The following is a 27,756-nucleotide window of genomic DNA, read 5'->3' as shown; positions in this document are numbered from 1 at the left end:
TTTCCTGCGATATTTGAAAAGGATTTTTTCGAACCCACCAGTGTCCAACTGCTGATCACTGGACACTTGTTGTCGGTACCTCGTTCAAAATGTCACTGATTGGTTATCTATAACGATTCTCCATCAGATTCTTATGTTATGTTTGAACCCAACATCTTGTTGTGTGTCCTTACGGATCACCAAACAGGATCAAATATTTTCCCTTGTAGAATACCTTACACTTGATTCTACTTGAAACCGATGTCCTCAGCGTACAGTTGTTAACAAACATTGTCCACTATCTAATTGCAGGGACTTGTGATCGAGGCTTTCCCTTATACACAGTGTATCAGTGACCAGAGTGACAGGTTTGGGTCTCAAGTTGATTATCATCCTCAACTGGCCAGTATATTACACGTTCTCGTCGGAATCGCAAATTTTGTAAACCATTGGAATTTGGGGGGATTTCAGGGGGACAGAACATTTGATAATTAGGGTAGGGATTGAAAACGTTTTCAGGTTCTGCTGCAAAAGCAATCATTTTAATCCAATAAATAGTAATATTTAAACCTACGTGTGGGTCTGGATATACATTAAAGAAAACCGTTTGACTACAGCGAAACATTTGTGCATATTTTATTATTATATAAAGCAAATGTACCATGTCATTCATGCCTGTTAGAAACACGTATTCATGACTTTGGGAATGTGTAGGAATTTCATTATATACTTCTTCAAGGGTTTAATGAAGTTTCCACACTTATGTCGCGAAAACCACTTCCGTGTTGCACGTGTATAAACCATACCGTCATCATAACCTCGGATTCCGCAAAGGTGTCGATGTCCATATTACGAACTATTTTTTACAGTGTTAGTATTTATTAGATCTCAACATAAAAACTTGCGTCCAAACAAACTCCACCAAGCATTTTTGCTTCTTAAGCTAAATATGGTAAAATTATATGTTCTACTGCAAAAGTCAATTATTCAGCAACAGTATTTAAAGGAGAAAAACGCCCGTGCTCGTGATCTAAGATCACGTGACAGACACTGGGGTGCATTGTCCAGTATTCGATCACCATTGCAGAAACGGCAACTTTCTGGGCAACACATATTGTTCACTGTTGGGTGTGACCACCTCTAGCAAGGAATCCGCAGTCGAAATAAGTCTTCTGACGTCTTGATTAGGGATCCGACGCCATTCCTTTAAAAATAGCAGAGCAGCTGCCAAAGCGTTTCTCGTCAATGGCTGGTTTTGGCGTTTCCGAATACGACGTCCCAGTTATTCCTAACCGTGCTCAGTTGGGAACAGATCTTGAAGATCTTGAAGCTGCAACCACCAAAGTTCACCCTTCGCAAGTTTCGCTGCTGGCAGCGTGGCACAGTCCTGGTTCATCTCAGTCTGGCACGTTGGCTTTGGCACGTCAACGTCATTTTCTTGAAAGGTCGATCGGCACGGAGACCATGAATGCGGAGTCGTCTGATCACAGCCTCTCTCCTGACTGGATGTCCAATGCTGCTTGCGCTTGATGACGTCACACTGACGTAACGGTCCGTCAAGTGAAACAGCCGTAAATATTGGTCTTCTTTTTGGATAGTGACCTTCGGTCTGCCACTCTTTGGTCTGTCCACAGTACTGCCAGTCTGTCGTAGACATGTGACAAGTCTCCCGATGCTGGATTTGCAGCATCCTATGGTCCTAGCCACATGCTTTTCTCATTATGGAAGGTTCTGACCTTTTAACTAACATACCATTGAACGCTGGCCCTCCCTGGCCTCACTTGGGTACTGGTAGATTAACCAAGTGTCTCTTTAAGTGGCATTTAAAAGCTACGTTGATGAAGAGTAACAACCTTTATGGACAGACAAAAGTTTTATTGCAAAAGATGATATATTGCACCCACTGCAATAAAGACGTTGTGTATCCATAAAGATTGTTTCCCCTCTTTCCATGCGTAAAATACTAATAAAATCTTAAGCAAACTTTGTGGATAACAACTTCTATATTTTGTGAGTGCGACGTTTCGATACAAATTCTTGTACCGTTGTCAAGTTGATATCTGTGATGTTTGGTCAATAATTGTTTCTTAACCCTACATGCTGCAGTTCACCTAACTATGGTAACAGATAGGAATAATATATTATTACAAATAAGCAGGGGATAGTTTGTTTTCGGATTAAACTGCATGAACATGAACTAGTATCTGGCAGGAAACATGTTCACTTTTGTGAACATAGAATATTTCAGAAGAAATGACAATATAAAATCAACATTGTGACAGTATTGAGAGAACGTAACCATTGTCATTCAAACCTTTGTGATCAGAGCCAAATTTGTATGGATTCACACCCTCAAAGACAATCCATTACGCTCCTTATAGTCTCTGAAGAAGTAATAATATCGATCATGTGAAATCTTCCATGTATCCGAAGGTCCTTCGTCATGTTGTAGGCCTGTACACGAATACTCTACGTTGCCTAACTGTTACATGTTTCTCAATCACCATTGATCCACACCTCTGTGGGCGCCACATGGCAACAACTCTGGCAAGACAGATTGGTGAAAGCACTGACATGAAGAAATCGCTGACTAAATTCGCTAACTAGCACCCAGATAAAGGGCAGGTTGTTACAAGTAGCTGACGAGAGTACATGCCAAGATGCTGCAACAAGGTCTGCACAGGTGGCGTTTCTGAGCAAGATATCCACACTTCTAGACAACTTTCTCTAGACGATCAAGTGCTGTGGGTAACGTCAGGACGGGAATAGTCGACGTTGGTTGGTTGGTTGGCTGGTTGGCTGGTTGGCTGGTTGACTGGTTGGTTGGTTGGTTAACTTCGTATTCATTCAGTCCAGCGGTCTGTATATAGTCTTGTCTGGACCAGACACACCTGTGATCATCAACATGAGCAGCGATCTACGTAAGTGGAATACGGTGACATGTGTCAACCAAGTCAGCGAGTCGGCCCGCTCGGTCCCGTTAATTGCCTCTTACAATAAACAATGGTTGCTGAAGAACAGTTTAACCCAGATCTTAATGTGTATCGACATGGGGCATTCTTTGGACGAGTGCAAGGACGAATCGAGTGTAAAGACATGAGACTTTAATGTATGCCTCTAACGGTTTGAGTGGTATCACGACCAAATGCATAGAAAATGAATTGAAGTGTAGCTTTAGAAGGTGTTCAAGCTAGTCGTAGTTTTAACCCAGCCACTGTTATCAGGGAGAAGAACAGATCCTTGAACATCAGTAACTCAGTGACCGCTTTGATCCCGGGCCCTCCCCACATCAGACATACGTTAATGGTCTCGTGGTCTAAACTGTACAGTTTCGCGCTATCGAATCTGGATTCTGCATTCGCGCGGAGATTTTATCGCCACATCTGAGATGAAACGTTAACTGGCTCAAAAGTATATTTAACAGAGAGATATGCAAGTCCACGGGATTGGTTCCTCTACCAGTATATATGCCATCAGTGCGAGTGGACTTTACAATATTTGTAGAGTGAGATATCTCTAAGTATGAATGTTTCCTTGTCTGCAAAGATTTTTCCGTTTTTTCTTCTTTTCTTTTACGTCCTATGTTTTACTATTTGGAGTTACTTAATAATAATACTATAAGAATTCATGAGAGATTCATGACATACTTGACAGATCTAACAAAAACATGACAGAAATACGAATCATGTTAAATGGTTAGCGCGTGTATTTGTAGCATTCGAATAGAGAAAAGAAAGATCTACTTTCAGAATTAATCATGATGATTTGAGGTCGATTCTTTGGATACTGACTCAGGCAGACTTCACGTATACAATCAAATCCAATGTAGTCGCTTCTTCAGGAGGATATCGGTCATGGTCGTGTTGTCATGAAAAGGGGGCCTTCGTCTAGCCCAAAGACTAAAGTAAAGTGTCCGTTCGTCGTGATTGTGGGTCAGTCTTTTTGATATTTTGTTGCCTGAAGTGTTAAAATTAGTCGTGAATAAATTCCAGACGTATTATTCCCTAAAAGCTGGTCAACTTAACCTTGATTAATCAATGTATTCTGAGTGCTGGCAACCCATTAATACTTTTACGATATAACGTCTTTGAAACAATGTATATGAAAAGTACATGCCTTGCGATGGTGTTAAGAGACTTTTAAATAAACCAACAATTCAATATTCAATGTTACTCTCTTCTTCATTGTACGTCTCCAAGTATCACGTATGTTTATTAGCCTCTATCAAATAGTAGAGATGTTTTTGAAAGAATTACATCGAATAGACCCATGGATGTCTTGTGTTGACGGCTGGAAAGGGTTTTTTTTATGTTAAAGACGAAATTTTATATTTGGATTTCATTTCAGTGTCGCACACAAAAACTATATCAACACAATTTCTGTCTCAGCATCGTGAGGAGAATAATATGCGGCAGTAAAAATATATCAGTGTTTCATGGCGTGGGCATTACTGTCACGGTCTCTTGGAATGGTTGGCGGTCAGATCAAAGGCGCCCAGAGTTCATAATTAGAAAACAAATTATTCCTCCGGGATTTTTTTGTGTGTTAAAGTTGTATGACAGAAGCATAATTACTCCTCGGCTCAGTTCTCTCATTTTCTTCTGTCTGAAATGCAAATTAACAGCCTAAAGAATTGTCAGTGTGAAAAGGGGAAGTTTTACTGTCTGGCTCGCTGCGTCACGATTGTTAATCGGTTGTCCTGATTTTATTTTAAAAATGGTTTCTGATTGCTAATAGAAATGTCCTAAGAAGATTAAATAAAATCGATTATTTAGAAGTTTACAAAGTTTTGCCTTCTGAAATAGATGTAAACTTTGTGAGATGATCTGCAATTTTCCTCACTCTAAATGAGATGACGTAATATAAGTTTTTTGCTTATCCGTAGTCGGTGTATTAACTTGATAATGTTTCAAATGAGGGAGCCTTTCTTACAATCGGCCGCACACAGATGGACACTGTTAAGGTTTCCCTTTGCGTACTTGATGAGCGCATATATGCCAACTGTTTGCTGCAATGTGGGGCGGCGGGGTAGCCTAGCGCTTAAGCGTACACATGTCACGCCGATGGCCCGGGTTCGATTCCCGACATCGGTACAATGTGTGAGGGCCATTTCTGGTATCCCCTGCTGTGATGTTGCTTGAATATTGCTAAACGCGGCGTAATTCAATATACATTCTCTTACTCACTTGCTACTGTGTTAAGTTGGAAAAACAACGTATCAAACGTGTGTATATTTACGACCCAATGCCATTCTACACGAAATACATATGCGGATCCTGAAGTGGAAGTAGAGAGCATCTGCAAAACATCCACACCAGTTTCACATTTGGTATCCACTGCCATACGGTGGATTGGCAGAATCTTTCAAACATAAATAATGCCACAACCGATCGGAGATTTATTGTCTGAAAAGCAATAAGATATATCTAACAATATTTGGAGTGTAAATCGTGTCGCGCTTTTAACAAAATGCAAACGGCTTCCTTGCCTGTAAATGCAGGTCAACATAACCCAAATAAAAACGTTCAATGTTACTTTTCTATGTATTTAATGTCGGTAAAGGAACGCAGTTCACTGACAGGCTTCGCTGTCTTTCCCCTGTCTATTTAAGGCTATCAACGTCACCATTTGGCTTTTATACTGCAGGATAGCAGACTCAGACTTTTTTGACGAATGGACAGCGAAACGAGAGCTGTTTTGTTGAGACGCTGAGTCATGTCTCTTGGGTAATATGAAAATTTGATCTGTGGGAGTCATTCTCAAAACATTACATATTCTTCGATTTCAGTCGCAAACATTTTTTCAGTTTTCAGTGTTATTTTAGCTGTTCTGTGCTGTGCGTACAGACCGTCAGCGTCATTGTGGTAGCTGTAGTTTGAGTTTATGTTGCTGGTGGAGAGGTTGACGTTTGAGCCATCAGTGGAACCTTTTCAACCAAGTACGTGGTGGTAGGAATAGGCAATCACTTGACAGTGTGTGTATGTGCGCGCGCGCGTGTGTGTGCGTGTGTGTCTGTGTGTTTGTGTGTGTGCGTGCGTGTGTTTGTGTCTGTGTGTGTTTGTGTGTTTGTTTGTGTGGGTGTGTCTGTGTGTGTCTGTGTGTGTGGACACCGTCTTACAGGCATTATGTATTCAGAGCTTCTGGCAAGGAAGCCAGTTAACACCTGTGAGAGGGGTACGCAATGTGTGTGATCTAAACTGCCAGTTTTCACGTTCAGTGTGTGTGGAAACGGCGGTCGCTGACTGGGTTAGATCGCTGATTTTGCATGCTGGCGTTGAGGTGTCTCCCTCTGAGTATGTGGGTTTGAATCCCGAATGAGACTCAACCTCGTGGAGTACCAGGATCTGTACTATCAGAAATTCAACGTACTTTACATTGTGAATGGCAGTTTAAACTATCCTCCCTCGACCAAATGCAGACCTTGGACTTACATGAGTTCGAGTCAGTAATTGCCTGGATATATGCTTGGAGCAATATTGCTAAAAGCTGTGTACAACATGTATCATCTGATGTTCGGTAACTACGACACCCCACCATGGACCACGACAACCACGTCTGGAATGTCCCTATATGTCCATACGTCAGCTTCTTTGTGCCTTGGGCGGCGGTGGTGTAGACCAAGAGTTAAGGTGTTCACTCACGACGGTGAGCCGTGTTCGATTCTTTAAGTGGGTTCAGTTTATGAAGCCCATTTCTGGTTTGTTCCACAATGATATTCCGGGAATATTGCTAAAAGCGGTGAAAAACTAAACTCACTCACCCACTCACCTTGTCCCAATTGTCAGGAATGTGAGTGCAATATTCCTTAATACCAAGGGATGCCTGGATTGAGCTTCTCACGATATGCCTTTGTTAGGAATCGAACCCAGTGACACGATTGAACCACCTTGACACCCCCTCGTGAATGCATGCCCGGCATCCATCTGTTGTTATATAGGGGGGGCTTCAACTCGGTCTAACCTCATTACTGTGTCCTGCTACATGAATGAGTGTGGTTTTACACCGCTTTTAACTAATTCAAGCAATATCACGGTGATAGACACCACAAATAAGTTGCACATTTTGAACCCTCGAGGTGAATCGAACTCGTTTCTTCACTGTGACGAGCGAACAGTATAACCACTGGGCCACCACCACTGGTCCCCCGGAAAGATAACTGGAAGATATTTGGTTGTATTTTGTGATTATGAAAAAGGTCTAGTCATGACTGTTCAACATTTCGTGAAGACGTTCTCACGGGTTAAAGTTCGTCTGCTGCTTCTAACATTCGCGTGATCAATTTTCGATTGTCATCACTTCGCCAAAAACAGATGCGACATTATGAAAAGGAAATACTAGGTAGTAGCGCTAGCCATCATGCTGCAGTCACACATGGACCCGGACCCGTGAAGATCCGGGTTAGAACTGGTCTTCACTAAGCCATGCTTGTCGTAAGAGACGATTAACGGGATCGAGTGGTCAGCCTTGTTGACTTGGTTGACACGTCATCGTATTCTAATTGCGCAGATCGATGCTCATGCTGTTTTACATTGGACTGTCTTTTTCAAGATTCGATTATTTACAGATGATCGTCATATAGCTGGACTATTGATGGAGTGCGGCGTAAAACTAAATTCATTTACACACATATTTCCGCTACCATAGTTACATCCAACATCAGATCTACTATCCGCTACCATAGTTACATCCATCTACTATCCAATGTTCATCTCCCTGGCGTGAAATACATGTGCAGATGTTCACTGATGAAATTCTGCATTTTGTGTTTTGCATTTATTTATTTTAAAATATTAGCGAAAATAGGGATCAGAAATTGATACGAATTAATCTTCCAGTTTAAACACTCATAAGACACTTCATCCCCCAAACGCGATCCGTTTGATAACAAAAATGCGAACTTGAAAACAGAAAACGGAACGCATTTCGGGGAAGTCAAGCAAGTTCAACGCTTCCATGTTGATAAATTACCAACGCACCCACACACTGCTCTTCTTGATCAGATATTAAAATACTCCAGCTCGGACTTTTTTTTTCGTACTCTGCATCCTGAGTGTGTGAACATCTTGTAAGAATATTATTTCTTTCTTCACATTTGTGCTGGCTAATCCCAAAAAATACCTTATGAATTCGTGTGAGAATAAATGAAAGCTTGGAAATATAAGCCGGCGATATGAGAGCTACCTTTATACACTTCACGTTCCACGTGATACACAGCATCCTGTCAGCGTAATTGTAGGAGCGGAATGTACAAGATAGCAGCTGGATGAATCCCTCCCTCATCTATTGGACACAAGCCTGACCGAATGAGCACATTCTTCATCAATGCAAATCACTGTGAGGAGTTAGCTTAGTCTAGCGGCGTATGGACGACTAAGAGGCTCAAGAATGGCAGTGTTGGGAGCGGTGCGCTTGGAGTTAAATAATCCACACAAAATCGTTTGAGCCGGATTGAATACATGTGCTTAATTTGTGTCCAGTCGGAAAATTGTACACAGGAATGTTAAAATTGACAAGTTTGGACTCGGATATTGTGACATATTTTGTTTTAATTTAGCAGCGGATTTAAATCAATTTAGAAATATGTGACTACCGACACCGTGTCAAACAACGATATGTGTTCATGGAGCTTTGCAAGGTAGACAGCGAGCTGAATTATTGACAAGACTTTAACATGACACCGAGTAGGGATTAAATGAGCCAGCCGGATGTCCATATAAACTCGCTTTGTACAGTTGAGACTAAAGGCTGACCCGATCACAGGCCATCCCGACAGACTACCGTCCAGTAGGAGGAGTGAACACTTGGAGATTTCTCCAGTGTCCGCACACACGTGCCATGCGTTTATTGATTTCTTTGAGAGAATGAATGATACACGGCAGCGGAAAAGTCGACAGTCTTTCACCATTTCTTTGTCACCCTTGGCATTATCAGTCTGCTCCGGATGCTAAAGAAAAACTTGAGGTCCAAGACTTAAAACAACTGGACGATATGCAGATTGCATCTATCGCTGAAGGATGTTTTAATGGTGAACACCGGACAGGTCTTCTTGAATGGGATGTTGCTTTTTATATGTAAATGAAAAATATGCTTCTTGCAGGATAAATCAACTGAGACACGTTTGAAAGAGCGCAGAAGAGCACAGTGAAATCCCAGTCAACTTACAGGCTTTGGAGTATAACAGATGTAAGGACTTAAGCCTGAAATGTCAACTATAATTGCTGCTTTGGCATCAGGCATTTCTTAAAAGATCGACTTGAGAACTTAATGTCAACGCAGTTCATTTTCAGTTCTTTACACATGTTGTTTGGAGTTTATACTGTATTGAATTTCGAAGTGATCTGTGACTTACAACTAGGTGAAATTCATGGATATTATGTTTACTCCTTAAACGTGATACGGAACTCAGTCACAATGTGGATTAACATTTGCTGAAAACCTAATACGAAAAACTATTGTGTGTGATTTTCTTTGCTGACGCACTAAGATTAGCATCGGGGGATAGTAAAACCAATTGCCTGGCGCTTTGGTAACATCATCACATTGATCGTAGGTGGAGGAATCAAGTGGAAACGTCGCTGGAGCTAGACTCTCAATAGTTCACGATGTGTCAAATAACTGGAACTTGTTGAAAAGTTTAAAAGCATTGCCCTGAGAACTAATCAAAAGCAACGTTGTGAAAAAATCCAAAACGTTTACCTCCGCTGTAGTGACGCGCCTGGGGCGATAAGGTTGATCAAAAAGACGAATACTACCCAAGGAGGGAATTAGAAAAGAAACATGAATTCATCGATGTCGGATGAGGTAAGTGTAACATTGTTACGTGCTTGGTTGGACATATTGGCGTTTGGGCAATGAACCTTTAACTGGTTCGGTCATCAGTATACGGGTGTGCGGTACTCGTGTGACACCATTACGTCATCTGAGATTGGCGTGTCAGTCCACAACTCAAGCGTAACTTAGCCGTGGCGTTGTGTCCTAGCAATTCCAAAGAACTTAAGAAAATACCCAATGCTCTGATTTTGATTTGCGATTGTGTTTAATATGTTAGCTGAATAGAGCTAGACGTCTTGTCTGACGGTTGGTCAAACACGATACTATCTAGCGATGACAGGCCAATTACATGTGTGGTTTGTTTTCATTGTACTTGGGGAGTAACCTTTTGAATTGATTTTCATGGCTACCTGCCGCTACAGGTTTTACTGGATATCTGTACATGGAGCTGTATGTTATGTTTGGTTGACGTCGCTGCTGTCGGCTAATGCGAAGACGTTTGTCATATTGCGTTTAATACTATTGACGGAATGTACTTCTCTAAACAACTCTGAAGGAATTTGAGTGTTTACTGAGCCGTAAACATGTTTGTTGCGTGGTGGACTTTCATTTGGGTAATAGCATCCTGCCTATTGTATTTAATCGACATCGTATTATATGGCGTAGTGACTGTGCGTGCGTGCGTGCGCGTCTGTGTGTCGTTACAGTGCGTGCGTCAGCTTATGTTTGTCGTGACTGTGTGCGCCCGCCTGTGTGTGTATGCGTATATGTCATTGGATATGTGTCGTATATTTGATATATATCTCACGGAAACAGGCTTTTTCCTCCCGCTCAATACCGAGTTCCTGACAGGGTACGGTCTTTTCCCTACTTATGGTACGACGCTGCCAGCTAGGTACCTATCTCCTGACCTTCGTAAGTAGTACCAACATCATTGATAAACTCTGCCCGGAGGAGGTGATCTGGATAACGGTATCTTCTATTGAATGTGATGGGGAACAGCGCCCCTTCTGGAATTCACACATTTGTTTCGGCGTTGTTACCTTAACTGAACCGCAGGTAGTTGGCGTCAGGTCGCCAATAATATTCGAGTCTTACTTTTATTGACATGACATGAAGCGTATCCTCACACATTCATGTTAGAGAAGAACAGACGTAGATATATTTTAGATTACAGTGTACATATACTTTTATTGACATCACATGAAGCGTATCCTCACACATTCATGTTAGAGAAGAACAGACGTAGATATATTTTAGATTACAGTGTACATATACTTTTATTGACATGACATGAAGCGTATCCTCACACATTCATGTTAGAGAAGAACAGACGTAGATATATTTTAGATTACAGTGTACATATACTTTTATTGACATGACATGAAGCGTATCCTCACACATTCATGTTAGAGAAGAACAGACGTAGATATATTTTAGATTACAGTGTACATATATTTTTATTGACATGACATGAAGCGCATCCTCACACATTCATGTTAGAGAAGAACAGACGTAGATATATTTTAGATTACAGTGTATATATACTTTGTTCATATCTCCGTACAAAATATAGGTTTACTTGTATGTCCTGTTGTATCCAGGAAGATGGGATTCACATCTTCAGCTTCTAATACGATTATATGTTCATTTGCGTGAGTTCCTCTATTATTTGTTTTCTATTGTAAATCATCATGGTTCACTTTGAAACAAGACCTGTTGCTTTCAATGTGTCCTTGTGACAGAATGTCAGTCTGTGCCTCACACGGTCAGAAGTTGATGTAGAACGTCAACGTTTACAACCAGTCTCTCTTGTCTGCAAAAACAAAGTTCATTTACTCCAGCAGTCGCAAAAGACAAGCCAGCATCGCCAATTAGGCTGATAACTGATCTGAAATATGCTTGTGAAGTATGTATCCAGAAGGATATGATGGCGGTGTGACTGTTAACCCTCAAGAGGCAACGTTGGTCTGTATTATTCCCAGGGAGATGAGCACGATTTTGAGCGCAGGAATCCGAAGATCTGCTGCATAATACGGGTTCATTTGGTTCACTGAAGAAGTTAATAAACAGTAGTAGTAGCAGTAGTAGTAGTAGCAGCAGCGGTAGCAGTAGTAGCAGCAGTAGTAGTAGCAGCAGCAGTAGTAGTAGCAGCAGCGGTAGTAGTAGTAGCAGTAGTAGTAGCAGCAGCAGTAGTAGTAGTAGCAGTAGTAGTAGTAGTAGCAGTAGTAGTGGCAGCAGCAGCAGTAGTAGTGAGTGAGTGAAGAAGTCAAGATTTTAAGTATCGTCGGCAATATTTCAGCTATACCGTGACTAAAAGCAAGCTATGACTTCCTAATGAATATAGGTAAATTACAAAAAAAAACTGTCGGCTGAGGACCGTAAAACAACTAGAATATTACAGATATAAACACAGATGACAAAACAATATTAAAGCAGGATTGATTTGATCACCAACAACTGAAGGTAGATCACCATTCTAGGGACCGTGATCACCAACATCTGAAGGTAGGTCACCATTCTAAGGACCGTGATCACCAACAACTGAAGGTAGGTCACCATTTTAGGGACCGTGGGTACTTAACGTTCACTTGCCTAGCAGCAGCAGCAGCAGCAGCTGCTGCTGCAGCAGTAGTAGTGGTAGTGCTCTGATACAACAGGACATGTCCGTAGCATTGATTCATTGTAGGTCATGATCAGACTGTTTTTGAAGGTCTTTTCAATTCAATGAACTTGGTGCCATTGTACAAAGCATATACAGACATACGAATGGCGTAACTTTAAGGTTGCTTTATACCGCGACACCCAGTTTAGTATCTGTCCAAGGAAACAGGACGGCGGGTTCGCCTAGTGGTATATTTATGAGCATTATGCTAGCACCCTTTCTACATGCTGTATGTTCGTGGAATGAGGGGTATTTTATCGTTATTTAATCACTGGGAAATAAAGTTGATTGATTTATTTTGAACGCTATGTTTTGTGAATATATTAATGATGTTTTATGATCGGTAGACTCAATCAGCATCTAAGATAGTTAGTGGCTGTATCCTCGAAGGAAGTTAAAGTACTGTAACATGTCCTCCTGGGAGAGTACGTAAGTCCCCAAACTCAAGGCAGTTTAGCGCTAAACACTTGTTAATCGTAGAGTGTTGTTTAATTGTGGCTACATACCAGTACAGTCACCAATGGCTGAAGAGATGGTATGTATCCAGCCAAGATCCATGCAGGTAGCCAAAGTACTGTAAGTCCCCATGGTCCCTAGGGTGGCCTTATTTTATATTCAGTTTGTATTGTCCACGTTTGCAGTCATATTTCAGAGATGTGTGCTAGTTTTAGTTCTTGTTACTTTGATATTCTAGTTGGTTTTACTGGACTTCGTCGACAGGTCTTTACAATATACCGTTAATCGCTGTGTCTATGCTCATTTGTTCTCGTCGCGATATGGCTGAAATATTGCCGATGTGACGAAGAATTTTAACTCAGTCAGATTTTATTTTACGCAACACTCACCAATATTCTAGCTATGTGGCGTCAGTCTGTAAATAGTCGACCCTGGACGTGACAATTATGGTTCAACGTCATGAGCATTGATCTACGCCGTTGGTATACGCTGGCATTTGTCAGCCAAGTTAGCCCCCTCACCCGATCTCGTTTGAGGGTGCGGGCTCATGTATATATATACTCCTTAGTTAAACTTACTCGAATGCCATGTACATACTGATCCGCGAAATTACATAACGTGAGCATGCTTTATGTAATATCTACATTGGAAATGGCTACTTACTGGTATGGTACAATAGGTCAACAGACCCCCTCGTTCACTGCGATTAGTTGCTGGTAAGTACGATTCTGAGCAGTTATCAACGTCGGTCAGTTGGAAGACGAGTCTAGTCGTGTACTGTACTTCTATAAAGACGAATGTCATGCTCATTTGTAAAAGTACACTTCTGTGCATGTAGTTGCTAACATAACAAAGTTGAGCTGACAACACGTCAAAACACCCACGTCACACATGCTCATCTGACTGTACTTCACTAGCATTACCTCACCTGTAGGGTACTCTCGTTCACGTTGACATGATGAAGTGATCACGTTTCATCATTTAAAACAGCTCCGCATCACGATACATTAATGTTTTATACATTGCAAAGTATTTACGCGTAGATACCAGAAACAGGCAGCCATGTGGAAAATAGAACCCGGATGTACAGCAAGATGAAGCTATGTAACCACTTATCCTGCCTCTCCAGGGATGAGATGGTGGTGGGGGGGGGGGGGGGGGGAGGGAGCCAAACCAACATTACCGTTGCCCATACACGTAGTATGAAGATAGCAGTGATTGTGCTGTGTTGCTGTGTTAAACAAAGACACTTTAACGCAAAGATGTAACTGATTTTAGTTGTTTAACAGTGTTATAAACGATGAGTTGTATGTAGAGGTCGCGATCAGGAACGACGTATGTAGGACTTCGTCATGTAGTGAAGACCAAGTAAAGTTGTAACAGTACACAGTGAAACATATAGTCAGGAGAACTACTTGGTCCTGTGTTTGTAGTTTCGGTGAAAAACTGAAGTATCTTGTTAACATTTTCCAAGGATGATGGAATTATCTGGAAATGGAACTCGCGTGACGGGGCTACCCCAGTATCAGCGCCGGGCTTCTCTGCTTGTTTATCATCAACTGGAAATGTGATGTTCACCGCTGACCTAAAATTAAAAATGGCTCTATTTATTTATTGCTCTAACACCATGAAATACCAAAGGTAAAAACACAACCTTGAACAAGGTAACCACTTGCTAGCGCCATTGGTGGTACGTCCCTTAGGTTGGCTGTTTGGTTGTATAACGCCGCACTCAGCAATATTCCAGCTGTGTGGCAGCGGTCTGTACATAATCGAGTCCGGCCGAGACAGTGATGAACAGCATGAGCATCGGTTTATACAACCTTGACACGATGACCTGTGTTAGCCATGTCAGAGAACCTCATCACCCGATCCTATTATTCGGTTATTATGACAAGCATGTGTTGCAGAAGATAAATTCAAACACGGGACGCATCCCTTGTGGGAGGGATGTTGGGTCCCATGCTCCGAATCTTAGAATTTATCAGCATGCTTTTGTTTGTTATTCGTTTGCGGGGCTCTAAGTCGTTTGTTAGACATGTTGAAGACCTCGGCTCTTTTCCCAATATCTGTCCAATATGTGAGACCCATTTGTGTTCTCTAACATGGAGTTCTGTATTACTCCTCAAAGCAGTGTAAACCATATTCGTTCACTGAGTCACCATATCCGAACTCCTAAAATTCATCAAACATGATATTACTGCACCTGTAGTTCTAAACTAACATGGCACACGGTGGCTTGACCGAGGCAAGTTGATTCAACTCGTTCAATCAATTTCGCCTAACGTCCTTCCAATACCGTATGTCATTTCTCCTGATTTGGGCAGAACTCAGATGAGAACTCAACATAAACATCACCTTGATCTTTATTTCAACCATTGTACCATGACTATTTGACCATGTGTCCATTCGCCCCAAATACGATTGGACTGGACAGGCGGAAATAATGATGCATTATTCCCCATTAACGGGAGGTTCTGATCAAATTGTTCATCATGGCCACAGCGTCGAGACATTCGAAGACATGGTTCACAGTCAACGGTTGACCTTCCTGTGAACCATGTGTTGCTCTGTAGACGTGTATAGTCGGAGTGCAGACGGTGGGAACGGTATCTGTTTTCAGAGACTGTTTCTACAATTTTCAGAGACTACATTTATCATATACGACAGTTGACATTTGACATATGTTTCATTGTCTGTGTGTACAGCGACATAGCGATCCGGCTGTTGTGATGTAGCTTTAAATGACTTTGTGCATACGTACCTAAGTTCGCTGACTTGACGCATAAGGACCTTGTCATCTACATGTTGTCAGCATCAAGGTTTTCTGCCATAAATAGAAAGTGGTTATCTGTGTTTCAACGAAGCCTGTTTTGATGAAAATTCGCTCACCCCTTGGTGACGGCTTTCGTTTTTAGTACCAAGAAAGTTAGACGATGTAAAACAGCAGAGACAGGACGTTTGTGCCAACTGGAAGATAGGTGTCCGGACAAGGAAAGGTCGAGGTTTGATTCCAGCCCGTGTCAAACCAAATCGCGCTAAAAGATGCTTATTGTTACCTTACCTGGTCTTCGGGATCCGACTTTCAATGGTCATTTTCATCCGAGTTTCAATGGCCATATAACAAAATTTTAGGACAAAAAGAGCGGGAGGGGTTAACAAGGGCTGTTAGACAAGCGATGTATTGTGTGTGTAGGGTACCTGTGTTACACCTTGTGGCGTTAAGGGGTTAAACAAGGACTGTTGATCGAGGGATGTATTGTGTGTGTCTGTGTAGGGTACCTGTGTTACACCTTGTCAGTACTAAAAAGTGATATCACTGAATTGTCTGGTCTTGTGTCAATTATTTACAGATATTTGCCACACAGCTGGAATATTGCTGAGTGTGGCTTTTAATCAGAACTAAAACACGCCGACACAACACATACAACCATTAACATAGACTCTCTCACACACAGATATACACACAACCATAAACATACACTTTCTCACACACAGATATACACACAACCATAAACATACACTTTCTCACACACAGATATACACACAACCATAAACATACTCTCTCTCATACACACAGATTTACACTCACATTCAAAACACTAACACACACACGTAAGTACAGATTGCACACACACACGCACACACACATAAAACCACACATACACACACACACACACACACACACACACACTTGCACATTTCAAAATAAATGCAACAGGTTTAAACGCAACTTTCAGCATTTTTTCACAGCCCTGACTTTCGCATCAAGGACCAGCATATTTGAGATCCCCCCAGAAGCGCCAGGAGGGTTCATAATTCCCTCAGACGACCAGGAGGAAGTTTATTTCACATGAATCACGGGAAAGACGCTGAAAATCTGACAAGCAAAACTTGTATACCCAGTAATGTGTCGTTAAATTTAATGTTTTGTCGAACCTGACGTTTATTTTTTCAAACCAAGTTCATTCTAGGGATAAAGAGTTTACTTCCAAGACAAAGCTTCTCGTCAAAGCACATGTTAATCAAATAGTTCCCACATTCAGACAAGTCCCACCGACGTAAACAGGACGTTCTAGGTTTCTGTGATCATAAACACAAAACAATGTTCAGTTCATAGCAGGACACTCTAGGTTTCTGTGATCAGAAACACACAAAGTATTCAGCTCATAGCATAACCTGCCATCGACATAAGTACAGTCTGGCAGCTCTCGTCTCCGCATGGCAAAAGCCGTTTCTGTCTTTTAAGCTATTGTATGTGAATGTTGTTTAGCTTTTTGCGATTTTACAGATGATAGAACTCTGCACCTGAATTTTGTGAAAACCATCAATTTCTTGTCATCTTCAAGGTGACACCGCGTATCTTTCGAGATCTTACCATGATAGATTGTATTTGTACATTTACAAAAGAGTTTTCGTAATTCCAATTCCAAAAAGCAGTTCCGCTTACCATGGAGTCTAACTAAATATGGGATTCATCAGTAAATTGTTGCATTTTGAGCATGGAGAAATATGACATTTATCTTTTAGTTTTACAAAAAGGAGAAGCCATTTGTTTCTCTTTTATGATGAAGGAATGATCGGTAAGGATCAATCATGTAGTTCAATCAATCATCTCAGTGAGGAGATTATGATGGGGGTAGACGTCCTCAGACTCTCTCTTGGGATGGCCTCAGTCGGAGGGAGGTGAAAGGGTGGGTAGAGGACGGCAGTGAGGGTGGGGTAGATGGACGGCAGTGAGGGTGGGGTAGATGGACGGCATGACTCCATTTGTTATCAAGAAATTGAAGTTCATGCATCATGTACCTAAACACTTGAAAGCGCTATGTGTCAATATTTTAGCTTATATTTTAGCTAGTATTATAATTTAATGGGGCATATGGACTCTCTTTAGTCTCCTATTGATGCAAAAGACTTACGACTTGTCTGAAATCGGTAAAGGAAGCTTCGAGGCCAGCAGCTGCCAAACGGAGAAGTCTTGAAGTTGGCGATTTTACAAGAACTAGTTTCAGTTCGTATATGATATTCGTGAAGAGCGCCCGTAAAGGCATAACTCTTAGAGCTTCGCTTGAAATAATGTTCGACCGGTAGAGAGCCGATTTAATATAACGTTGAATATTTCATTCGAACTTTTCAATCTAAAATTATAATTTAAATACGTCATTTTTTAAAATAAATTATGTGGTAGCTTCCCTTAGAGCTGATAGTTTGTATTCTTGGCAGAAATGCAAAATTTATTTGTATGGCGAGGTATAGTGCCTTTAAGTGTGGCACTGCGATACTGTGGTATTTCAAGTTCACCAACTTCACAGCTAAGAATATTTTCTGTAATTTTGGACTTGTTTCAAAGACAAAGAATAAAAGAAAGAATCAAAGACACCAACTCAAAGGATTTAAATAGACTCTTGGATCGCTTGTACTACCATGCAACACACATTTTGCCATCTGTGCACGTTGTTAGAGGACAGGCCTGGAGCTATCTGACTCCCATGTTCAAGCGAACTGGACTCATACTATGGCGTAAAAAGGTCAATGAAAAAGCAACTGTCTTACGCTGTCATCATGACCTAATTTAAAGAATTCTCCGATGAACAACTCAATCATACTCTTCAGAAAAAAGTGCTGATTATTGAGTTTTGTTTTTACATTTTGATTTAGAAGTTCTGAGATTGGAAACGTCACACACTTCAAGACGTTGATGACACTCCGAGTCGCCTCAGACATACTTTTTCGTCCTGTAGAATGGTTCTTCTTGAAGTGCCAGTAGATTCGTCCTCTATGAGTAAAGAATAATAGCTCTGAAATATCTGCAGAAACGGATTCGGATTAAAATGTACAGAAGTGGTTAAATTACAGGACTGCATCTCCAGTATTGAGGAGCTCGGGGCAACTGAAAGCAGGCTGTGCTTTAATTTATTCACCCAGTTCCTACTTTAGCGTTATGTCACCATGTCCAGTATGAAAAAATAACTTTACCAGAAACACGTTCGTGAAAGACCTCGATATTAACGCTACAAATAACAAAGAAATATTAATACAGCTGATAATTGTAGAGCACAATGAAGATTCTTTACCAATGAAAATACTGCAGAGGAATTGCATGAGACCACAAAGAGGGAATGCTAATACAGTGGTTGATAAATACACAAGTACTGATTTTAGCAATTTACACAGGTTTAACAATCTTCTGTGGTCAAGCTTGAGACATATACCTGGTTATACCTATATATCTCTAGTTATGATGTGATTAAACTGAATTGTCTATATGTGATGTGAGACGAGAGAGACTGGCTCTCTGTATAGTGTGTATGTGATGTGAGACGAGAGAGACTGACTCCTTGTATAGTGTGTATGTTATAAGAGACCAGAGAGACTGGCTCTTTGTATTGTGTGTTTGTCGCTTCTTGAACACTCTGTAACAAACTGGATGAGACGATGCAGGATTGTGTTCCGAATTATTCCAGATTGCCCACAAACACATTATTGCCTTCGAATCTTAACAGAAACAATGTAACAGATTTGCAGCACTGTTGAAAATGAAATGCACCACCCTGAAACAACATTGATGTATGGTTGTCATTTCCCTGTAATAGTACATTTACCCACGGAGACGGGTTGATACGTACTTCACTTTGTGGGGGCGGCAATATCAACTGACACCATTGATTGTTCAGATTCATTATTAAAAGAGCCTCTGCGTAAACATGTTTTTACATATCGACTACGAAAAATAATAAAAAAACAAACAAACATGCATTCTTTTAACAACAGACTTGACAAGTAGTATTTTGTGTCGATCGGTTTGGCAATTGTGTTTGCAAGGATTTGTGTTCAGGTCCAAAACTACCGCTAGATGATCACGTTAGCTCACTGCAACTACCGCTAGATGATCACGTTAGCTCAATGCAACTACCGCCAGATGATCACGTTAGCTCAATGCAACTACCGCTAGATTATCACGTTAGCTCAATGCAACTACCGCTAGATGATCACGTTAGCTCAATGCAACTACCGCTAGATGATCACGTTAGCTCAATGCAACTACCACCAGATGATCACGTTAGCTCACTGCAACTACCACCAGATGATCGCGTTAGCTCACTGCAACTACCGCTAGATGATCACGTTAGCTCAATGCAACTACCACCAGATGATCGCGTTAGCTCACTGCAACTACCGCTAGATGATCACGTTAGCTCACCGCAACTACCGCCAGATGATCACGTGTGACGTGGGTTGACGTGCTTTTGCCACGCCATGTAACGATGTGTTATCAACACAACCGCCTAAAGGTCAATGACACCATGTACAGATTACACATGAGCAGGGTAATAATAATATGTACACCTACAATACGACAAGTCGTCATAGGCATAGTGCTAACCTCTTATTCAGAGACAGACGTTCATTCGGTACATCTGCCCGTTATGTAACTGCTGGGGATCAAGCTTACCTGCAACTGATCACAGTAAACAAGGGGCGTCTGCTGACGCATCATAATTAGTGTGTCATCACTTCAATTATTACATAAACGTAATTTGTCAAGTCAGCGGATCAGGATTTACACGACGTTGCCAGGTTTATCCACGTAGAAAAGAGCGTGAATGGTATCTCACTTATACGTCTGAGACATCCTAATCTGTCCATCTCTCCATCCTGCCAGTCCTGAATTCAAATAGGCAGGGTTTAAAAAATTTAGCCATGTTGTGGCTGTGGACCTCTCTGGTAGCATCTCAGGAGCATGCATCACATGACATGCACTCATAGTAAGTTTAGTTTTACGCCGTCTTTAGCAATCTTCCAACAATATCTCAGCGGTGGACCAGAAATGGTCATCACCCATTGTACCCATGTGGGGAATCGGACCCAGGTTTTTGAAGAGCGAACTCTTGAACCACTGGGCTACCCACCGCCAGATGCATGATATCTGTGTAATAGAACCCAGTAGCCAAGGAAGGTCCAACTATGTGAGACACCTGACGTTGGTTCGACACCCCATTACCGTATAAACGATGTCCCTATATCGTGCACACGATCTGCCGTTCTCGAACGATAAGCGCTATAATCTGCTCCCGCTGTTTCTTTTTTTTCATTCTCTATTATCCATTTCACCATGACCTCATCGTCGTACCGTGTGCCGTATTAGATGAACGTAACTGACGTACAAGTTACGGGCAATGTAAATTATGCTGTAAACTACCCATAGACAAAATCACTCGCACCTGTGGGTCAAATACAGCAGGCGAGTTTACGACGGGTGCGTGTAGAATATGAACGGTATGTCGAGATACTGGGTCTTTATAACGGCGTAGATCACGCGCGGAAACCATAACAGTTACAGTAGGCATATTATGTAAATAATGGGGTCATTTGCACCAGAACTAAACAATAGGGTCTAACGTCAGTTGTGACATGTGATCACGTGATCACAGGATCAGGGTGATTCATGGCATTATTTCCTGTTTGCTTTTAAGTTGCAAACCCCAAAGTTAAACTGTAAACTTTTTCAATTGCTGCTAAAGGGTTAGTCACATACTATTCTGACGAAATTCTTCCATGGACACCCGAAATATGGCTATGAAATTCCGAAAGATGACATGCTGTAATGGGCTGAAAACCGTCTAAGATCAAGGTCTAAGTTCAAACGTGTTGAAACGTCACGTCATAGTCGGTGTATGAGGAATGGATAATTCTAAAGATGCGATTCTTAATATTAACATCAGTGTTTACGAAACCTTCCACAACTTGGGTTGGTTCCATGTATAAGAACAGGATTATGGCTGTATTATTTCAAGTTGCCATGGCAATCTTTCCTGACATTTTGTAATAGTTGATCTAAACAGAATAAGTTCAAGGTCAGTAAGGAATATTTGAAGACTTGTAGATGAGAGGGTTATTAAAGACTTTAAAAAATAAAAAAAGACAATTGCGCTTTGTGTACTCACAAGTACATCAAGTGACCAAACTGTTTCTAAATAAACATGGTTCATGCCAGGCAATGTCAAACATCTGAAAGTTATGTCCTATTACTGCTTGAGTAGTGGTCTTATGTTGTGTTAACGAAGTCAAAGTGACGTTTCACCAATTCCTTGTTAGTTCTCATTCTGTAATATGTTTCACCTCGACACTAACTTGACGTAGCGTCACGCCTGACTTTGGTGGGATTTTATTACCGTTTTACGATCAGCAAGAATTGCGGAGAATGTAGTGTGTTCTCATGGTGCTCTTAGACAAGGTCTTGCATCTGTGGGTGACATCAGCAAGGTTTACGACGGGGATGTGTAGAATATGCTCGGTATGTCGAAATACGGCGTCTTTATGATACCACGGGTCACGGGCAAAACCATAACTGTTCAAAGTCGGCTTATTATATTGTCAATGAGCTCATTTTTACCAGATCAAAGCTATTTACAATCAACAGTGAAGCATTTCTGAAAATATACTGTTTTAGGGTCGATAGTGGCAGCCCATCACGTGATCACAAGATCGGCGTGATTAGCTGTATTGTTTCATGTTTGCAGAAAAGATGCAATCGTCACTTGTGAATGTTCTGATGGCTGCTTCACAAAGATTATTGGCATCTTATGTGGTCGATACCGCTTAAACGCCAAGGTCACGAGAAATGAAAAAGCAGTAACGTTTACCAATGATATCACAAAGATGTCATTAAAATGAAAGATGATTATTTAGAACACTACCTTGTTGGAAGGTCAATGTCATTGTCAGTTTCGGACCCACCGTTACCAGCAGGTAAATGAAACACATTAACTTTAGCATTTTCAACTGTGTTTATGAGAAAGGCCAAGGTCGTCTTTAAGATAACTGCCAGTGAAACCTGCTCCTGTTTTGTAGCTCAGATGAAATGTGAATTCGTCTCGTTTCAGTCAACAGTCTAGTATTTATAAGTATATAGACTGGCAAAACAAAAATTGTGATCAGGAATCAATTTCAGAAATGGAAATCTTGACTGTGAACACCATGAAACCTAATGTTCCTGTGAGGCCTGCATGCATCGGGTTCTCCTCGCTAATGAAGCAGTCAAGTCATTAGAAACCGAAAATCCAATTGGAATCTGGGTGGGACACATTAGCATATTACATGGCAACAATTACCAGAGTACTGGATAATACCAACTGCGTATCTTCTACACCCAAAAAAGAGATTTGGGCGTATTTCGGAAGTAAACCACATGCCACAAAATACGTGTATGTTGTTAAAGGGTCTGGTCCATTAGAGGTACTCCTGTATTGTGACAGGTCATTACACTTTTAAAAAACCCATCTAATTATATAATGTCAAAGATACTAAACAGAACGCCTAAAATTGCTTTTTATGATCCCGTATGGATTTGAGGTTAAACACAAACGAGCCGTGAGGTGTAAGTGAGGCTAATTTGAGCTTACATGTGCTCATTTTCATGGTGCAGACATATGGCACGTGCTTCTTGCAGATCTGATTACATTCATAGTTGGATAGACATTTACTTTGCTCTTTCCCAAGCTCACTACCCCAGGACTTTAATAATGGAAATAATGTCAACCCTTTACATCCGAGTCAAATTAAATTAACTAAAGTAATATAGTGGTTATTTTTTTACCATTATGCACGAAGGATACACTGCGTCTTTTAAGTAATGTTTTTCCGCTTCATTCATCTTTTCGGAGCTCAAATTCTCAAGAATGGACATCCTCAAGATCTAAAAGACAAAGCTAGACAGGTCATATCGAGATATATCATATAATGGTATTTGCTTGTACCCTGCCTTGTACTTTATATTTAAGGATGAGAGACGGACAGGTCGACTTGGCCCCTGTGTACAGGGTCTGACTGCTTTGGGAGTGTAAAACCTCGAGATGGCGTTACAGTAGGGGTGGCGTGCGTACCAACACGTGCGTGCATGTAGTTACACACGTGCACGAACCGACGCCAAGCCTCACGTCACCTAGCGTCAGACATAGCATGTCATGTCAAACATGTTGTGCGCCAGCAGTTAAAACTCGAAACATCAATCGCACAGTGACTCCTGTACCATATGATAATTGTTAGTTTGGTTTTACACTTGGCCATATGACGGCGGGGGACACCAGAGATGGGCTTCACGCATTCTCACCATCATGGGAAGTGAACTCCCGTCTTCGGCGTGACGAAGGGTGACGACTCTTTGACTGTTAGGCTAGCTCACCGCCATGAAACCTAGCTGTCGAACACGTGTTCGCTGCTAATAGCGCATTATAGTCAGAGCGAAACTTGGATACAAACTCACGCACAGTGTCGGCTGAGAAAATAACTAGGGAACGTATCTATATTCTGAGGATTGCAGAGAGTGAGGTTCCTGAGCCGACAGTTGGAAATAATACGTTTCGTGGCATTCCAAAGTGCTTTACGTAGTCACGGGGGTCATGCCATTTGTAATCACACACTAATTATTCTTCTCGTTTAATATACGTGTCCCTTCTCAACAAGTCAAAAACCATTGTAACTGAGTTATTTGAATTGCACTCTCCCTTTAAAGGGTTGGCGTAGGTATTTCCGATCCATAATGTCACTAGGTTCTCCTTGCGCTACATTCGCCGCCGGGACTATTTTATTACAAATAATGAATATTCATGAAGTGTCCCTTTCCTGGAAAACATGTTGTATTCAGCTGAAATAGCCACGTGAATCGTGACAGATGGGGATTGTTTTGAGCAAGTTATATAAAGAAGATCATTTAGAGGCAGGTTATTGAGACACGATGTCTGACTCGGAACAGAGCCTTTCCGACAGTTTCCTTGTCGGGACGAATTACAGTAATCAACACTCTTTCCGCTCTGCTTGAACAAAACACAAATGGTTTAGCAGAACATTTTCACGAAGCACTTTTCGCTGTTATTCTGGTGAGGCTTCTGACTATCATGATAATATGTTTTTAACTATAGTGCAAATTTACCCAGTTACTGAGCCTAAAAACGTACAGTTGCCTCGGGTGTTTTAATGGCTGTCCTTCAAAGTCTTTGCTTGACACGTCATGTCCTGGTTGAAGGCCGGGCTAAAAGTGCGTGGACTTCGACTTTCCAACAGTCATCTTGTCTCTGTATGTCGAACAACATCCTGTCTTTGGTGGTAACGCTTCTACTTTTGATGACCATGTTCAACAACAATTTCATAGAGATACACTATCAACTATCAATTTCTTTGACAAGGACGTTTTATTGTGGACGCGTGGAGGACATTTGAAGGTGTAAGAAATATGAAAGACAAAGCGTAAATGTAAACGATATCAGATTATCTGATATCTGAATGATAAACACTATAGGACTGGTAGACTAACGCTTAGTCTCTGAATATATAATTTGGATTTTAACAAATAAACCCGTTTAAATTAAAAAAGGAGCCCAAGATTCAGGACCTGGGAAGTCTTCCTTCATGTAGGGCTTCAGCGCTGCTGAAAAAAAATAATATGGTTTAGGGACTGTGATGCAGACTAGACTTGGTGCTTTTGTCCACGTGCATGACCTTTACATCGCAGTTGTGCTTGTAATCTGTCCTCATGGCAGACAACTGGTGGATGTCGGGCCTTATTTCCAAGTTTAGGGACATTAGTCAGTTCAGCTAGAGATCCGTGAAGGTCCCTGGGTTGAACAGGCCTTCAGCAACCCATGTCTGCCATAAAATGCGACTATGCTTGTCGTAAGAGGCGACTAACGGAATCGGGTGGTCAGGTTCGCTGACTTGGTTGGCACATGTCATCTGTTCCCAACTGCGCAGATCTATGCTCATGTTGTTTATCACTGGTCCAGACTCTGGTCCAGACTCGATTATTTACAGACCGCTGCAATATAGCTGTAATATTGCTGAGTGCGGCGTAAAACTAAACTCACTCACTCACTCAGTTCAGCTAGCCTAATTAGTACCATGGTTCTCAATGCCTTGGGCCAGCCAATGCTTGAAAATGTATATCAAATGAACACAAGACTAATTCGACTTAGAAGTTGGCCAGAACACGGACAAACGTGTCAAATTTTATCATAACTACGGAAACACAAAGTGCTAATTTTCATTGGACTTCAGCGGGAATGTCAAAGTCAAGAAAATAGCTAAGATGCTGAGAGTAGTGTCCATTGTCATAAATATATGCTAGTGGTTTCATGTGACAGTTTTAATCTGTCCTTGAAATTCAACACCGTGATAAGCATTACAATTGTCAATAAAACACCTGAGGCTGGGATGGGAGACAGGCGAGGGGGTGGGGATGGTATTAGAGGAGGGGGTTGGGACAGGAAAAACGTGATGATGGGGGAGAGTGGTTCCTTTGTGCTGGAGTGAGTGAGTTTTGGTTTACGCCGCACTCAACAATATTCCAGCTATATGGCGGTGGTCTGTAATAATAGAGTCTAGACAAGATCACAAGCATGAAAACTGATCTGCGTAATTGGGAATCAAATCAGCGAGTCTGACCACTCGATCGCGTTAGTCGCCTCTTGCGACAAGCATGGTCGCCTTTTATGGCAAGCATGGGTTGCTGAAGGCCTATTCTACCCCAAACCTTCACGGGTCCTTTGTGCTGAAAGAAAGGGGAGAATTTATCTTCTGTTTTTAAGCCTTTTCTCGTGTTTTGGTATCACGTTATCTCGTGGATCGGACAACGGTGTTACCATTGAACCCTATGTAGAAATTACTTTCCAATGTTTGCAATGACCACTAAGAAATGAGCAAATATTGCCTGATTAATTGTCAGTTTTTCAGGGTACCAAGTAAATTGTTCGTGTTTTATATAAGCTAGTTTATGTCATTTCAAAATATTACAGACACAATCATTGACCGTGTATTGACAAATAAATTACCAAAGTTGTGGTCAGTGTATCTGTTGACAAACATGTTGAAGCAGGGTGAATTTTGTGCAGACAGTCGAGATTGCATGCCTCGCTGTGTTAGAGATTCTGTGATGTTCAAGGAAAAAACGTTAGCTCGTTTAACCCTTGATGACACCTTCTGACATGTCTTCATACAATGCATTGAGTACTCTACCCTGTAATAATGGATTGCAGGATCTATTTGTGACAGTTTAGGTTCCTACATTTTACAATTTAACGACAGGTAAATACAACCCTTGACCATCCCGTGAAACAATGCATACAGGCTACTCAAAACCAGGTGTTATTTCATGTACTTCCATTGTGTGTGTACACACACACACACACAGAATATATATATATATAAAGCGAATCGCTAACAGCTATTAAATGTGTATATGTACACTTGAGACTGGTTAACCATTTTCATTTCCCCGTACAGGAAGTTGAACTTTGAACCCCAGTTCAGCAGTAACTCCGAGATCCCGTAGGACAAAGCAAAATGGGAATCAACTGCAGAATAATTTTTGTCCCCACAACGCGTTTTGCGAGAGGCATCAAATGCGCTCCGGCCGTTCGTGCGTCCGTGCATACGTACGTCCGATCTCAGCTGTCTTTACCTGAGCAGAAGTTCAAAACCGTTTACTATTTCTCAACCAAACTATTCACACAGATAGATCTGGTGTACTTGTGTCTTTGGTGTCTTTCCCGGAGCAGAACTTTAAAAATTTCTGCACCAAACATGGCACATGGATGGATATATGTGCTTGTATACTAGTGCCCTCTGGTATCTTGGAATTCTACATATATTCTTGTGTGCTTCCATGCCAACACCTTTTGCATCTACTGAATCTGGTGACAGTGCTCCTTTCTGAAGCAGAACCTAAAAACCTTAGGATACTCTTAGTCCAATTTGCCATATGCACACCTAAACATAACTAATAGACATATCTATGAAGAATATTTTGCGGGGGATATTGATGATTTTTGTCTTCTTGTTCAAGTTAAGATTGCTCCTGTTTCTCATTAAGCATTGCTTGAGGATTTTATTAG

The 27,756-nt window shown here is 41.3% G+C and overlaps 1 protein-coding gene across 1 annotated transcript in view; it reads left to right on the top strand.

Annotated features, from left to right (window-relative positions):
* Positions 1-9,706: 9,706 nt before the first annotated feature.
* LOC137256258 (parathyroid hormone/parathyroid hormone-related peptide receptor-like) overlaps positions 9,707-27,756 on the top strand; it is a 78,091-nt gene continuing 60,041 nt past the window's right edge. Inside the window, exon 1 of the mRNA XM_067793990.1 lies at positions 9,707-9,780. Coding sequence (XP_067650091.1) covers positions 9,757-9,780 — 24 coding nt within the window. The 5' untranslated portion in view covers positions 9,707-9,756. The remainder of the gene's footprint in view (positions 9,781-27,756) is intronic.

The sequence above is a fragment of the Haliotis asinina genome, chromosome 11 (genome assembly GCF_037392515.1).
Source record: "Haliotis asinina isolate JCU_RB_2024 chromosome 11, JCU_Hal_asi_v2, whole genome shotgun sequence".
NCBI classification, from domain to species: Eukaryota; Metazoa; Mollusca; class Gastropoda; order Lepetellida; family Haliotidae; genus Haliotis; species Haliotis asinina.
The sequence above is the reverse complement of the archived record's forward strand: the minus strand, read 5'-3'. Positions and strand labels throughout refer to the sequence as shown.